Source organism: Myotis brandtii, unplaced genomic scaffold (genome assembly GCF_000412655.1).
Source record: "Myotis brandtii unplaced genomic scaffold, ASM41265v1 scaffold1103, whole genome shotgun sequence".
NCBI lineage: Eukaryota > Metazoa > Chordata > Mammalia > Chiroptera > Vespertilionidae > Myotis > Myotis brandtii.
In genome coordinates this window covers 381425-396326 of record NW_005353762.1, presented here as the reverse complement: position 1 = coordinate 396326, position 14902 = coordinate 381425, and the positions used below count along the sequence as shown (strand labels likewise).

The 14902-nt window shown below is 50.2% G+C and overlaps 1 protein-coding gene across 2 annotated transcripts in view; it reads right to left on the bottom strand.

The window, feature by feature from the left end:
• The window catches only part of PMP22 (peripheral myelin protein 22), a 28717-nt gene that overhangs the window by 9413 nt on the left and 4402 nt on the right, over positions 1–14902 (bottom strand). For both annotated transcript variants that reach the window (XM_005857334.2, XM_005857333.2), the window contains exons 2-3: positions 14725–14836; positions 13424–13520 (exon numbers count right to left, since the gene is read on the bottom strand). In XM_005857334.2, the coding sequence (XP_005857396.1) occupies positions 13424–13520; positions 14725–14802 (175 nt within the window). In that variant the 5' untranslated portion in view covers positions 14803–14836. The remainder of the gene's footprint in view (positions 1–13423; positions 13521–14724; positions 14837–14902) is intronic.

Below are 14902 nucleotides of genomic sequence, written 5' to 3'. Positions count from 1 at the left end.
AACGCAACCGGAGGAGCCCGGGGTTATCCTCTCTGCTCAGGAACCCGCTATTGTGCAACGGCTCAGAAAAAGCACATTGATGCGACCTGTCACCTGTGTCCTTCCTTCCAAGTGCCAAAGACGCGCCAGACAGCACTGCTCTAAACACGCAAACGCAACTGGAGGAGGCCCGGGGTTATCCTCTCTGCTCAGGAAGCCGCTAGTGTGCAACGGCTCAGAAAAAGCACGTTGATGCCCAACACAGCACCCACCGCTATGAAATGTGGAGGGTTTATAATCCTAGCTGGATATAAACCTGGTTTAGGTTACAAGTCATAGCTCATGGTGAACTTTAAAGGTGCTGGGTAGATTAACTGTCACTGGAGCTTCCCATGAGATTTTCCAGACACAGGAGAGGCATTAGAGTTGGAAGGAACAGGAGAGGTCGACTACTTCAGCTCCTTTGTCCTGGAAGACAGAGGTGTCCAGGGACGTCTGGATGAGCCCATTGGCACAGCCAAACCCTGAGGGCCTGACTCCAGCGTGGTGTTCTTTTCACTGTGACAGAACATGTGCTTTTTTATTTTTTCAATTTCTTTATCAATTAAAGTAAGAAATCGATGTTGAATGGGTTCTGAGCCATCCTGGCTTCATTTTTATATATCCCCAACGAAACGTTTGTCTCCAGCACAGTGGTTCTCCTAATGAACCATCGGCAATAAAGCTAATGTTGCCATCACATTATTATTTTTAAGTAAACCAATTACCCAGCACTCCAGTAGGTGAAGCTAGAAACCTAAAGCAATCTGAGACAAGATGCAGATCCACAACTAAAACAGCGTGACTCAGCTTTGCTGGGGGGGGGGGGGCCCTCAACGCGTACCCACAGAAGGAGTGTGGCTGGCGCAGACCACATCCTGGGTTTTCCTCTCCACGTCTGAGATCTCACCTTAGTCTTTACCTCCACTGCCATGACAACGGGAACTTCTACCAGACCTCATATGGAGAGAAAACTCAGAATCTCCTACATGGTTTTGTTAAATCTACATGAATAGGGAAGATCCCTTAGACTAAATAATGTAACTAAATCCTTCTTGAAACTTCGTTTACCAATAATTTGAACTTTAGTCCCATTTCCATTACAACTGAGATATTTTGTCAATAGTTGCTTCTCAAATCAGATCAGAATTAGTAGATCAGGAAGTTTTTATGCAATGAGCATTTGTTGAACACCTACTGTTTTGAGTCAGGCCCTTTGGTTGGTTAACGCCCTGAGGACTAAAGTTAAAGAGGAAGATTTTCAACTAGAATCACAATGAATAAAACACATACATAAAGATAGTAAGTCCAATTACATCATCAATTACAATATATGTGAATGGATTCAAGTAACTCATACGATGTAGAATTTCATTTTGAATTACATCATTCTTATGTATAGTCTTATATAAGAGGTACACCTAAATCAAATAAGAAAAAAATCAAAGATTTTTAAAAGAGGCACCAGGCAAATATTAACAAAAAGAAAGTAGGTAGCCCTAGCTGGTTTGGCTCAGTGGATAGAGCATCAGCCTGAGGACTAAAGAGTCTGGGGTTCAGGCCAAGGGCACATGCCTGTGTTGGGGGCTCTATTCCCATTGAGGGGTGTGCAGGAGGCAGCTGATCAATGATTCTCTCTCATCATTGATGTTTCTATCTCTCTCTCCCTCTCCCTTCCTCTCTGAAATCAATAAAAATATATTTAAAAAAGAATAAGGTGTACACACAACATGATGTCATTATGTAAATACACACCAAAAAACTATATGTGTTTACATACGCACACATGCATGAATGTGTGTGTGTTCATTGGAAAAGGAAGCAATGACTTGCTATACTCATATCAATGGTTACCCCCAGGAACTGGAGCTAGAATGAAGGACAATTTGGTTCAGAAGGCCTTCATTTGACATATATCATTTGATTTATTTTTAATAAGGAGATTATTTTCATGTAATACGTAAACAATTAGAACCAATTTAAAAGATGACACGGTAAAGGAGACATGGCAGTCAGTAAGAAGTGAGAATTCCCAAACTCAAAGCACTAGTGGAGCCCTGGGCAGGACTGGGTCCCCCTGCAAGGAGTGAAGGGACTTTCCTTTCCTCAGCCACTGGCCATTCAAGCTGCTGATGGGCAGAGGGGGAAACAGAAACCAGGAGGAAGCGCTGGGTAAAGATCCCAAAGCCCAGTTGGTACTGTCCCGAAGAGAAGCCCTCGATGCCCTGAGGTGATTCCGAGGTCCATAGGACTTTGCTCCACAGCCTGAACCACTCGTGGGAACTGGCCCAGACCAGCGCGGCAGCAATGAAGAGCTGACGCCACACACTCCAGGCACACAGGTGCCTGGTCCCAGGTGAGGATATAGGAGCCCCGACTCTCCCGGGCGGTCACAAGTTCTGGTTAGAACAGGGATGGATGGCTCTGTTACCTAGTTCTGCTGACCACATTTTTAATTTGCAGGCTACCATGTGCCAACCTCTGCAATAGCCCAACAGATCAGATGTACGGAAGATAATTATTAGTTGGATGCAATGGGACAGCTGCCAATGGCAAACCTGTTTTATACAGAGCAAACCTACTGTGAGGCCAATTCCAAGGGGCAGACACCTACCCAAGCCCCGGGATAAGTTCGCAGTCACTGCCAGAGACACAGCCAGTGCCCACTGCCCTCCTCCCGGCCTCCCAGGGCCTCGTAAACATGGTGGCATTCCCAGTGGCAGCCTTTTCATCTCCATCCTTGATGCTGAGCACAGGAATGAAAAGCCCTAAAACTCTTAGCAGACCTACTGTTCTAATGCGAGGGCCAGGTGAAAGGGCTACTTACAGCCTTTGGACATGGGCCGTGGCTGCAGGCAGACCCAGATCCCCAGGAGATACGGGGAAGGGTGAGTGGCTCCATGATCAAAGCTCACTTCAAGGTCAGATTCCTGCCGCGGGCAGCTAAGCAATGAAGGAAGTGCATCTGCCCCCTCAGCTGTATTCTTAGCCTGGGCCCTGCAGGCCAGTACGTTAAGGGCCCAGAAAGGATGAAGCACTTTTGTTTTATTTGTTTATTTTTTTATCCTTACCCGAGGATATGTTTATTGATTTTTTAAAGAGAGAGAGAGAGAGAATCATCGATGTGAGACAGAAACATGGATCGGTTGTTTCTCATACGCACCCTGACCCGGGATTGAACCCACAACCTGGATACGTGCCCTGACCAGGAATGGAACCCACAGCCTTTTGGTGCATCGGATGGCACTCCAACCAACTGAGCCATCAGCCAGGGTGGACGAAGCACCTTTAAATGTGCATTCACCTGGGTCCTCCTGCACTCTCACTGCCAGCACAGAGCCACCCCCTGTTGTCCCGACTGCCCTCCAGTCCCCTTCTGGTCAATTCAGAAAAGCTCTCTGACTCAATCAGGAGAACAGTTAGAACATAAACTGAAGAGGCCACGGGAGAAACAAGCTGTGAGGAAAGAGGCCATCGGAGGGGACGAACCCAGCTGCCAGAGGCAGCACCACACAGCTGCATGATGCTTGGCTGCTCTCAAAGGCGCGGGGCTCACAAGGCTGGGCCGCCACCCTCACACCTCCCAGCCCACAGCCCTCACACAAGTCTCCATTTTCCTTACTTCTCGGAGACAATGTCATTCCAGAAATAGTTGACTTGCCAAGAGGCCTCCATCCTAAACAATGTGGCCTTTGCGCTTGGCTTCGCCCACCCGCTGGAACATGTGGGGCCCAGCAGGTCCTCCCCCAGCAGCTCAGCCCCCCTCCCCCAATCCAGATCAGCTGCTGGCTTTGAAATAAGGTTCAGACCTCCAGCCAGCTTTGCTGCGGCCCCTGCAGATGGCGAGCCCCCGTGGAAAGCTACGTGGGCCTTCAGCCCACAGACGTGGACCCGGAGCTCAGAGCGAGGAGGAAGCCACAAGAGCACGGGGCGTGTTAACTAGGGCAGAACCTACAGCTGGCAGCTAGTGAGCACAAACTGCTCAGGCAGGGGTTTCGCTAAACCTGACACAACCATTCAATTAACTGCACTCCCAGGCAGGAGGCTCCCTGGAACGAAGTAGGCACACTAACTCTTTTCCAGCATCTAATTTATATCTGTGGTTTGACACCAATAGTCTTGTTCTGCTAACAAGTCCTTGGACTTGGAAAGGAAACACAATACAGCCACTGAGGTACCTGAAGTACCTGAAAATCAAGGCCCCTTTTACAACCTGGTTGGAAAATTCTAGTTGCAGAAGGACCAGCTTAGGTTTTGTTTCCCAAAGAATTGTGGTGGGAAGACTTACCCACCAGTTGATTAAAAAAAAAAAAAATTGAGGGTCAAGTATATTAGCCTCCCTCCTTGGACATGACAATGAACAATGACATGTAAAGCAGTGTTGGGGGAGGGACTGCTTAACTTTCAAATTTTAGTTATCAGAGAATTTTTTTTTTAAGAATAGCTCACTTGGAAACACTGGGTTTGGCCATTGAAAATGATGGCGAGGAGGAGAAAGACACTTTTCATTGCCTGACCATGAGAGGTTTTAATGGAGAATGTACTTAGAGAATGACTGAGTTCTTTTCAAGATCTTTGGGTTTAAAAGGCATTCTCCATGTAAAAATAATCTAAGCCTCCTCTCCTTTTTAGTCCTAAAGTATAAAAAAGGGCCAAGCATCGTGCACTTAAGAACTAGACCTAATATGGCCCCTGCCCACATCACAATGTACCACTGACATGCTCGTCCCCCCACACACCCTGCTCTCCTCTGCGCGCCTCCTCCAGTTCCTCTCAGTGTCCAAGGCCCAGCTCAAAGGCTGCCCCACTCAGGATCCCCCCACATCACCACTGCGTCCTGCATGTGATGTGGCACCCACTCCAGGTCCTCCTCCTCCGGGCCCACTCCATCAGGCAGCCAGGGCCCTGCCCCAGCTTCCAGTGGGTAGAGCAGAAAAGCAAGGACTCCTGATGCCCAGGCTCCTGGGTTTTCCCGGACAACACACTGGGGGTGCTGAGAAGTGCAACTATCTGTCTGAAAACAAATGCATAAATTATGCTACTGCCTTTCCTTGCATTTAGAATCCACAAAAGACAGAGAGGGCAGGGGAGGGAGGAGGGGTACAGCAGAGGGAAAGAGATTCCTGGGATCCTCTAGGCATCCACAAGCCAACCCCCATCCAGCCTCAGAACAGAAGCTGCCTGGGATGGGAGGAGATCCTCACACAGCGGGACTCCGAGGCATCTCCCCAGCACCAGAGAGCCCCTGCCAGAGTGAGGCATCATCTAGAGCAGCGGTTCTCAACCTGTGGGTCGCGACCCCTTTGGCGGTCGAACGACCCTTTCACAGGGGTCGCCTAAGACCATCCTGCATATCAGATATTTACATTACGATTCATAACAGTAGCAACATTACAGTTATGAAGTAGCAACGAAAATAATTTTATGGTTGGGTCACAACATGAGGAACTGTATTTAAAGGGCCAGAAGGTTGAGAACTACTGATCCAGAGAAAGGAAGACCCCAGGAGATAAAACTGTGGTCTCCAAATAATTGAAGAAACAGTCCAGGGACCCTAAAGAGGTTTAGACTCATTAAGGACAAGCCCTGCAACTGAGTAAAACCCAAGCCTAGCACATCACGCATGAACGGAGACCACCAGAAACGGCTGGACAACCAAGTAATTTCTTAATTGACACATGGCATGGCATTCCTCCCACATCTCCGCCACATCTTCCCAATCTCGTCTGCCAACCCCTTCCTGGACCCAGTCCTCTCTGCCCCTCCTCTCCTGTTCTCCCCGGTAACTTTATTCCGCACATGACGGGGAACACCCGTGTGGACAAAGAGCCCCCGCACCTGAATGTCCAGCCCAGACCTCTGCCCCGAGCTAAGGACGTCCAAATCCAAGTGCTCTGCTCACATTCCACATGGTCTGCATATCAGCCAGAAGGAGCTTTTGAAACTCAATCACATCCCGCCACTGTTCCGTTTCAAGCCCGTCAGTGTCCGGCTGTACTCAGTACCGCGGGCTGTGGAGCCCCAGCGACCGGCCCTCTCACCCCTTCCTCTGCCAGCACATGCAGCCGCCGGCCAGCCCATCACTGGTGGACACATCCCCCCTTCCTGCCCAGGCCCTGGCCCTTCCCACGACCTCCTGCCCTTTCCCTCTGTGTCCTTCAGGGGACTGTCCCCTCTGGCTTTTAAGTCTCGATCCACAGGACCAGGAGAGGAGGAGCTTTCTCCCCAGGGGCGACTTTCTATTTCACACCCGCTCTGTCTCCTGCAGAGCACTCGCACCATCACAGTCACTTACTTCTCTGTCTCCCCCAACTAACGTGAGCTCCCCAAGAACAGGGTCTTTCGGCTCTGTGTGCCCAGTTCAAGGAATAAGTGGGGAGACCTCATTGTCAGCTCTTCAAAGGAAAGGGGCTCTCCTGACAGGTAGTGAGTTCCCCGTCACTGGTAGGATGAACAGCGCAGGCAAACGGCAGAGGGGTCTGAGCTGGGTGGGACAGGGCGAAGGGATGGGCCCCGTGACCTCCCGGGGCCGTGCCAACGCTGGGCATCTGTGTGCCAACGACTGCCCACTCGGAGGCTTCCTCCCAGGCACCTTCTCTCACCGAAAATCAACACCCGCCACCTCAGGCCACATCCCGGCCAATCCCTGCTCCTGAAATAGTACAAGGGGTGCTTTCTGGACTCTGGTGAAATCCTAGGCATGCAATCTGAATTTTTTAAGAAGCAAATTCTGTGAGAACATTCCAAATTAGCTCCTGGCTGCTGGCACCTGAGGAGAAACAGGGAGGGTGGGAACGTCAGCATGATGACGCCACATCCCACCCCTGCTGGCTCCAGCAGCCCACAAGGGCCTGTAAAATTACTTGGACAGAGGTTGTGGGTTGGCCCAGGGAGCCACAAAGATGTTAAATTGCCAAACATGGACCCATAAATGCAGAGGGCCTCCGTGTTTGCTAAACTCTGACCAAAAGCTGAGCCACAGAAGAGGAAATGGTCGAATGCCCTTGTCGGAAGGACAAGGCCACTAGCAGGGTGAGCGAGAGGACTCCGGGGCTGTGGACACGGACCACAGGAGACCACTGCGCGCTGGCGGGGGAGCTCCGACACTGGCGAGATTTGTTTTCCTAATTTTCCATCCGAAGCACTGGACGACTGCTGCCCACAACTGCTGAGCGCCAGGAGCTTGTCACTGTCGCTTAGAAAGGAAGGAGACACGGGGGCCCATTCTCCTGGCTTCTGATCCTGGCCCAGGCCACACTCTGGGGCAGAGCAGAGCTGCCTGGGGTCACTGGGAAAAGGGGTGCATGTGTGCGGCTGCCTTTGTACACAAGAGGTGGCAAGGGACAGGGACCCCCTGGAGGAAGGCCCAATGCTTTCCTTCACATTTTGTGTTGAGCACAGGCCTCCTCTTTAAAAAGAAAAATGCTTCAAGAATGAATACACTTCATGTGCCCTACAACGCGGTATGAAAAAGTTTGTTAACTCTCTTCTGAGGCAAGAGGTTCCTTGGAAAGTAAGGACAGGGGATGGAAGGCGGGTTTTACTGAAGACAAGCTCTGCCTGCATCCTGCCTCCATGTGATCCTCTGGCACTGATGAAGGCAGGCCAGGGGCAGGCCAGGTCAGGGGCAGGCACGGCCAATGCTATGCCTTGCAGTCCCAGAGCCGGGAGCCAGACTCCCGCCCCCCAGCCCTTGCTGCCACACACCAGGTCCACATGGCCAAAGACAGAGTGGGAGAGCACTCGTGCATACCTGGGACTTAAAATCTGGATAATTCTGAGATTTCGAAACAAAAAGCATTAGTTCACTCAATGCTAGACAAATGCGTCACTAACCTCTGGCCAGTAAATTTTAAACTCACCTGTGGTATGAGGACCCCAGGAAGATGGGCACCTTCAGGACTTGGGGGGGAAGCTTGGTGCACCCCCATCCCAGGCCCCAGCCACAGCTGCTCAGGTCTTATCAGTTTGAAAACCGGGGCTCCAGGGACTGGCCTCATCTGTCTCTAGATGGCGGCCCACTGTGCACACGCTACCAAACAGGCCAGCCCGCCACGCCTGCGCGCCACTTCTTCATCAAGGCAGAGAGAACCTGTTTGTTATTCAATGCTCATTTCCTAACATAAAATATTGTCCTCAGTTATTTTCTGATCATGAAATGAAAGGTCTAGAAATGAGTAAGGCAGCAGGGGACAGGAAAACCACAATATGACAAGAATCCGTGACCTGCAGTAATCACAGAACTGGACTGAAACGGCACAGGGAGTTTAACACTGACTGGCCTTGCCCTGATGAGGGAACTAATGCTTTTGTTTCATGATTCCACTTTGTAAGATTTCTGACACATTCTGCCTTATAAACGTTCTGGACTGTTATTCTAAGTTGGAATAAAACAGACATCGATAGAACACATATACGACAGAGCAGGTCACATGAAATCAGAAATGGATCCATATGCGCCAGACTCCTGACTTGGGTCTAAGGACCTAGTCCAGTGATGGCGAACCTTTTGAGCTCGGCGTGTCAGCATTTTGAAAAACCCCAACTTAACTCTGGCGCTGTGTCACATATAGAATTTTTTTGATATTTGCAACCATAGTAAAACAAAGACTTATATTTTTGATATTTATTTTATATATTTAAATGCCATTTAACAAAGAAAAATCAACCAAAAAATGAGTTCATGTGTCACCTCTGACATGCGTGTCATAGGTTCACCATCACTGACCTAGGGACTGCCCCAATCCCCTTCTCCTCGCTCTGTTCCCGCCATTCTGCCTCTGTTACTCAACCCTGCCAGGTTCCTTCCCTCCCAGTGACCTTGCCCTTGATGGTCCCTCCTGGAACTTCTCAGATAGATGTCCATATGCATATGGCCGACTCCCGGTCGTCCTCAAGGGGTCACTCCTCCAGGAGGCCCCCTCTCCACCCACTCCGCCTGACCACAGTACCCTCTCTCATTCTGTAGTTCCTACCAGTGCCCACAATGACCCATGTTTGTCTACTGTTTCACCCAGGAAAACATAAGTTCTTACTCTTGTATCCTCAGTGTCTACAATGGTACCTGTGCATGGTAGGCACTCAATGAGTAGTTCTGAATGAAAGAACAGAGGAAGGGCCTCCTGAGGAGGGGAGTTCATGATCAAGGACCTAAGAGAAGGCTGAAATTCCAAGGGGGCACGGAGGGAAGACGGACGGCGAGCTTTCATGGGAAACAGGAACAGGTCAGGTTTCTATAGGCCTTGGCACCGACTGTCACCGGGAGGTTAGGACCAATAAGGGGCCTCTGACTGGTTTTAATTCGAGAATACTAGGATGAGGTTTGATCTTAAATCACCCTGGATTCAATATGAAAAATGAGTGACAAGGGAGCAAGAAAGGTTAGGAGTTCAGTGGCTGAGACAGCAACTCTGACAGGTGAGGGGGCCACACACATGGGAGGTGAGTGGCCATGGCTCCTATGATGACTGAGAACAGAGACAGGAGGCGCATCAAGGCGGATTCTGTGCTCCGCTTGCTGGCAGTGGGGCAGCATCCACCCAAATACTAGACACTGTCAAAGGGTAAACGGGGTGGAGGACGGTGAACACTGCCTGGCGGGGCTGCTGCTGAGACCGCCCGTGGAGCTGCCTAGTAGGTAGCTGGGTATGAGGGTCTGGGGTTCAGGAGACAGGTCTGGACTGGAAGGAAACAAAGGTTCAAAAGACACTATGAATAAGACTGCGTTAATGACCAGGGAGGTGAGAGAGAGGGAAGTGGAAGGATCCTGCATTCCTGATATGGGTCCTGTGAAAAGGGGGTGCTCCTGACGAAGCCCCAGAGGTAGTAGAGATGGACATTTGAAGAATCCCACATCTGCTCTGAAACTGCCTGGGCCCAGCAGAGCCTCTGTGCAAAAGGCTGAGTGGCTATGGAGAGGGGCAGGCAAAGCCAGGGAGGGAAGTGTTCCCAGCCGGCTGACTGGGAGGTGCTGGCTAGTAAATGTGTTTGAATTGAGAAGTCATGCCTCTCCCAAGGCCAAATGACGACATTCTCAGCCTCCCTTATCGCTAGGTGTGGCTGCGTGACTAAGTTCCAATAAAGATAGAAACAAGTATGTGAACTATGTGGGGATGTTTCAGTAAAAGGGAAGGGGACACATCCTCCTCCTCCTCCTCCTTCCTCCAGCCTATTGTGTGAAGCATGGATGAAATGGCTGGAGCACTAGCAGCCTGTAGGTCCATGAGGATGAGGGCCAAATCCAGAAGGTGGCAAAGAAATAAGCAAGAAAGTGCCCGACAACTGCAAGAAACTGCCATACCTCTTGGGATTGCCTACTTTCAGACTTTTTTTTAAAAGAGAGAGAAATACGCTATCTCAGTTAAGCCACCGTCCTTTGAACCCGTTCTGTTGTATGCTGTGGATCCTATCCTGAAGGGAACACGAGCCAGCTGGTTAATTGCTTTCCCCTGGCTTTAGGTCGTGTCCTTGCCTTGATAGGGAATATCCTCCTCTTTGCCCATATTTATTTAAATCTTGCCCATGCTTTGGAGGATGGATCAAGTTCCACCTCCCACAGGAGACTTCCCTTCCACTTCCTCCCTGAACCCTGGCACTGCCTGCCAACCCCTACTCCTTGGGCATCTGGCCTAAGCTGCCTTCACAGTGGTTCATCCCTCCACCCTGACCTCCTGACTCTTCGAAGAGGCTCGGGACCATCAAGGGCATAGGCCTTGGATTCCCTGGACCCAAGAGGCATTCACTCACTGCAAGGTCACCATGAATATGCCCCCAATAAGCCTCTCTCACCTCTACCTGCAGCGAGGGGCAGGGTGGGGTCAGAAAGTATGTCAATAAATTCTAAAAGTGGAAAGACAGGCAGGAGTGAGGGCAGTTTGTAAGATATCTAAAACTACTTCAAATATGCAGAGGCAACTTGGGGGAAAGATCTGATATGCCTTCCTTCAAACTATATAACACAGATGTTTGACCGCCATACAGTTAACCCACCAAGAGGCATGATTCATATAAAAAACAAAATGAATGGCAACCCTGAGAGGGTAGTGCTGTAGCCCCACACACATAAAAATGAGCCCCTTCAGAAAAAATAAAAAGTCGTGTTAACCAATGTATTTTCATAGACCACACGGGCAACATTCTGCATAAATTGTTATCAGTAACAAATTACTTTTGATTTGAGTAAAATCAAAATTATGTTCCAAACATTCTAAGAGCAAGTTCAGACCCAACTGATATAGTTCATTTGTGAAAACAGTCTAATTTCTTAAAAATTATATACTTTATCACCTTACTGTCTGCCACAGAAATTGTTAAAATCAATCGAAAAAGCAGCAAAGGCCCAGAGAATTCAGCCCCATCAGAGCTGGATTTGTCACACAAGCTGACCAGTCAGGGAGCTGTCACCAGAGACAATGACTGGGGAAGCTGAGATGGAAACTCCCGATGCAGTGGATCAGCCCAGGTCCGAATAACAGGGTCTGTTTAAGGGCGTGTCCAGATTTCCTCACCAGTGAGAGGTGAGAATGCGGAGAAGCCATGCTCCCGGACTACACGGAAACCCCAAAGTCAGCATAAATAAACACGCGCAAACCCCAGGGGTCCTACATAAACCCCGCAGGGTGCGCTTGGCACCGAAGGGCCGTTCAGAGAGAAGTTTTCTGGTTGAAATGACAGTGCCTCTCTGAGACCGGCATCTAGCGTGGAACAACAGCCATTTAAAACTGCAGCCGAGGCCAAGTGCAGGGCAATAACAGGCCACGAGGCTAACATCGCTGTCCTTCCTGCAGACGGTGTGAGCAGTTTACATAGCCGCTCCTCCACCACCTCACTTCTGTTGAAACCCAGCTGGTTTCACCATGCCTGCCCAAACTGCCTCCCTCCGGGCCTCAGAGTGCAGAATTCCATGCCAACCCCGCATGGCCAGATGCCACTTGGGACCTGTGCTTGGGGACAGGGCCTGGCCCCAGGGAAAGCCTGCCTTCTGGACTGAGTCACCGCTGTGGCCACCAGGTGTCAGTGGCGAGCGAGGAGATCCCATCCTAAGTTCTCAGGGCACTTCAGCTGACCCTGGAGCGGGTGACACCCACGCTGTGGCCCTGGGGACAAGCAACACTATCTCAGATTCTCAGGCGCGTAGGAGCACTTCATTTACTTGCAACTCACCATGCAACCTCACTGTGCAACTTCTAGGATGGTTTTAATTCAATATCCTTCAGACACTGAGACAAAAGGTTAAGGACTGCCCACTTCAGCAAGGACTGGGGCCTTGCTTTTCTTCCCCCAGGAAAGTGGAGAACAAAGCAGGGTTTCTACTCTTTGCCAGCTCTCCCCATAGAAGCCACCGAGTGACTATTCTAGCAGTTTCTCTGTATACTGAGGCCCCAGATGTGTAGTTTGTGATGCTTCAGCGGCAGCTTGGGTGCTATTGGGTGTGGAGCATAGGAGGCTAAACCTGGCAAAGAAACTGGCTACTTCACCGCCGGCTCTGATGAGCTGAATCTAAACTGGTTTCTTCCATCAGGTATAACGTCTTCAACAGAAATACTGGCTTTGTGAGTCAGTGCAGCCACAATGAAACCTGCATATTATTGGTCTTTTAAACCCAGGGTGTCAGCAAAGCAGGGTCATACCTATATCTACTTCCCTCTGTAGGTGATGACACTTCCTGTGGAACACAAGGGTATGCCGAGCCAGGCTCACTGTATCCTCAACAGCAAGCTCCTTCCAGGGTCCACGTAGCCACTAAACATCGCCCAGACACCAAAAAGAATGCATCTATTCCCCCTCAGCCTTTCCACATCCAGACACATGCCCCTGCTGAGCACTGCCCCCTCCGAGGACTTGAGAAATCTGGCAGGTTCTTCCACTGCCATTATCCCCTTAACTTGAATCTCAGTGAGCCTGATTCCCAGTATCTCACAAGCCAGGATGCTGAGAACAGAGGAGAAACACAAACTTCCGGATGAAGGACCCTTCCGAGTTCAGCTGAGGCTTTTGCAGACAGCTTTAAGACCCCATCTTGCACAAAGAAACACTCAAATGTTTATATACTAAAGGGCCTCACTGAGTCCCAAAACTTGGAAAGACAGTTTTGTAACTGGGGGACCAGAGCTGGCCCAACTATCCTTGGGACGATCTTTATTCACAAGAAGCATTACACTTAATGATGAGGGGGAGCTCAAGGGCATTCTGTGGGTACAGAGCATGTACAACGATAGCCAGGACAGTAGCTTAGCCAGGGAAGCGACTGCCCCTCTCCTTTTGTCTTAATTCATGGCCCCCTGTCACATTCCACCCAACCCCAGCAACAACTTTTGAGCCTGTTTCTCCCCAAAACAAGGGCTTCCAGGTCTGAACAAAGAAACGTGCTACAGACAAGCTTGCGGGAGCAAAATGCCATTCTTACCGTTTGTTGATGACAAGACACAGACTCGCGTGTTGCCCCCAGGCATGCTACAGTTCTGCCAGAGGTCCATCATGTGTCCGTTGCTCATGAACCATTGCTAGAAAGAACCAGACATCCTAAATCAGGCGAGGCAGTGAGGAGTGACAGAAAGGGGAGGAAGAAGACCCTGGGAAAGCAAAGAGGTGCTTCATCAACCTGCCCCCTGGCCTGCCCTTGCCCTGCCTGGTGCTGCCCAGCCAGAGCCACTGTCATGCTGGTGAGGAGAGAGGTGCTGGTCTGGCTCAGACACTGTCAGGGGGAAGGCCAGGGTTGGCCAGTGAAAAGCACTTTGTAAATGGGAAAGCAGCACACACATAAGTCATGATGTGCAGAGCTGTGTCCTGTGGTGGAAGGAGCCCGGGCTCAACCCGGGCCCACCTGCCTCCAAGCCTCCTCCCCACTTGGACATTCTGCTGCTTCCTTATTTATAACTCCTCCCAATCTGACAAGACTATCAGGCACAATTAACATGTTTTAAAATGCTTATAAACAATAAACCCGAATGCTTATAAAATCCACAAGTCCGGAACATAATTATTTCTCAACCTTTGAAACAGACAAGAAGATCCTGCCTGGGACCTGCCTTATATGAAGTGAGAGCCACAGCACCTCGTTGCCGGGGGCCGGGGTTCACCTTCCCAGCCAGGAAATGAGTTTAGAATCTCATCTACTTGCTGCTCAGTGGTTTTGTAACTCAAGTCGCCCTGATGGCCTGTTCAGACAGGGGCACTTTTCCTAAGAAGGTGCTATGTTCACGTCATAAAGCAGACCTGGGACTGTGAACTCTTTTTTAAAAAAGCCAATTTTAACTTCCCAATTTTAAGTCCTAACGGGTGTTTTGCGAACGAAGCTGCCCATCTGACCTATGACATTTGGGAAAAAAAGCAAACCTTCATAACTATTCCACTTTCTCAACAAACCTGCATCAGGAAAAAAAGCTAAACAGCTTTACCAAGTAAAAGTCTGGGGATCTGGATCTGCCCTGAGAGAGGCCTGGCAGCTAACCTAGTCCAGTGTTTGCTTCCTTCCTACCCCTTCATCTGCTCTGGTTTTCTCAAAACAACCCAAAAGGCGCAGGTTGCCAGAAACTGCACAACGCTAGGGCACTTCTGGGACTTTTTGTTGCAAATAATCAAGTAGTCCTGAACTAGGGGGGCCGGGAGGGGGAGCACAGGTGGAGTCCTGGCCTCAGGAGACCCTAGCTTTGGGTGAGGACTGGATGCCCGCAGCCCCTGCCGCTGGCCCGCCCGCCGGGCACTCACGCTGACGATCGTGGAGACGAACAGCAGCACCAGCACTGCGACGTGGAGGACAATGATACCCAGCAGCAGGAGGAGCATTTTGGCGGCAAGTTGTGATCAGCGGAGTTTCTGCCTGCGGGAGAGAGCACAAGCTGGACGTGAGGCCGAGCCGACTGGCCCCAGCAGCTCCAGGGAGGGC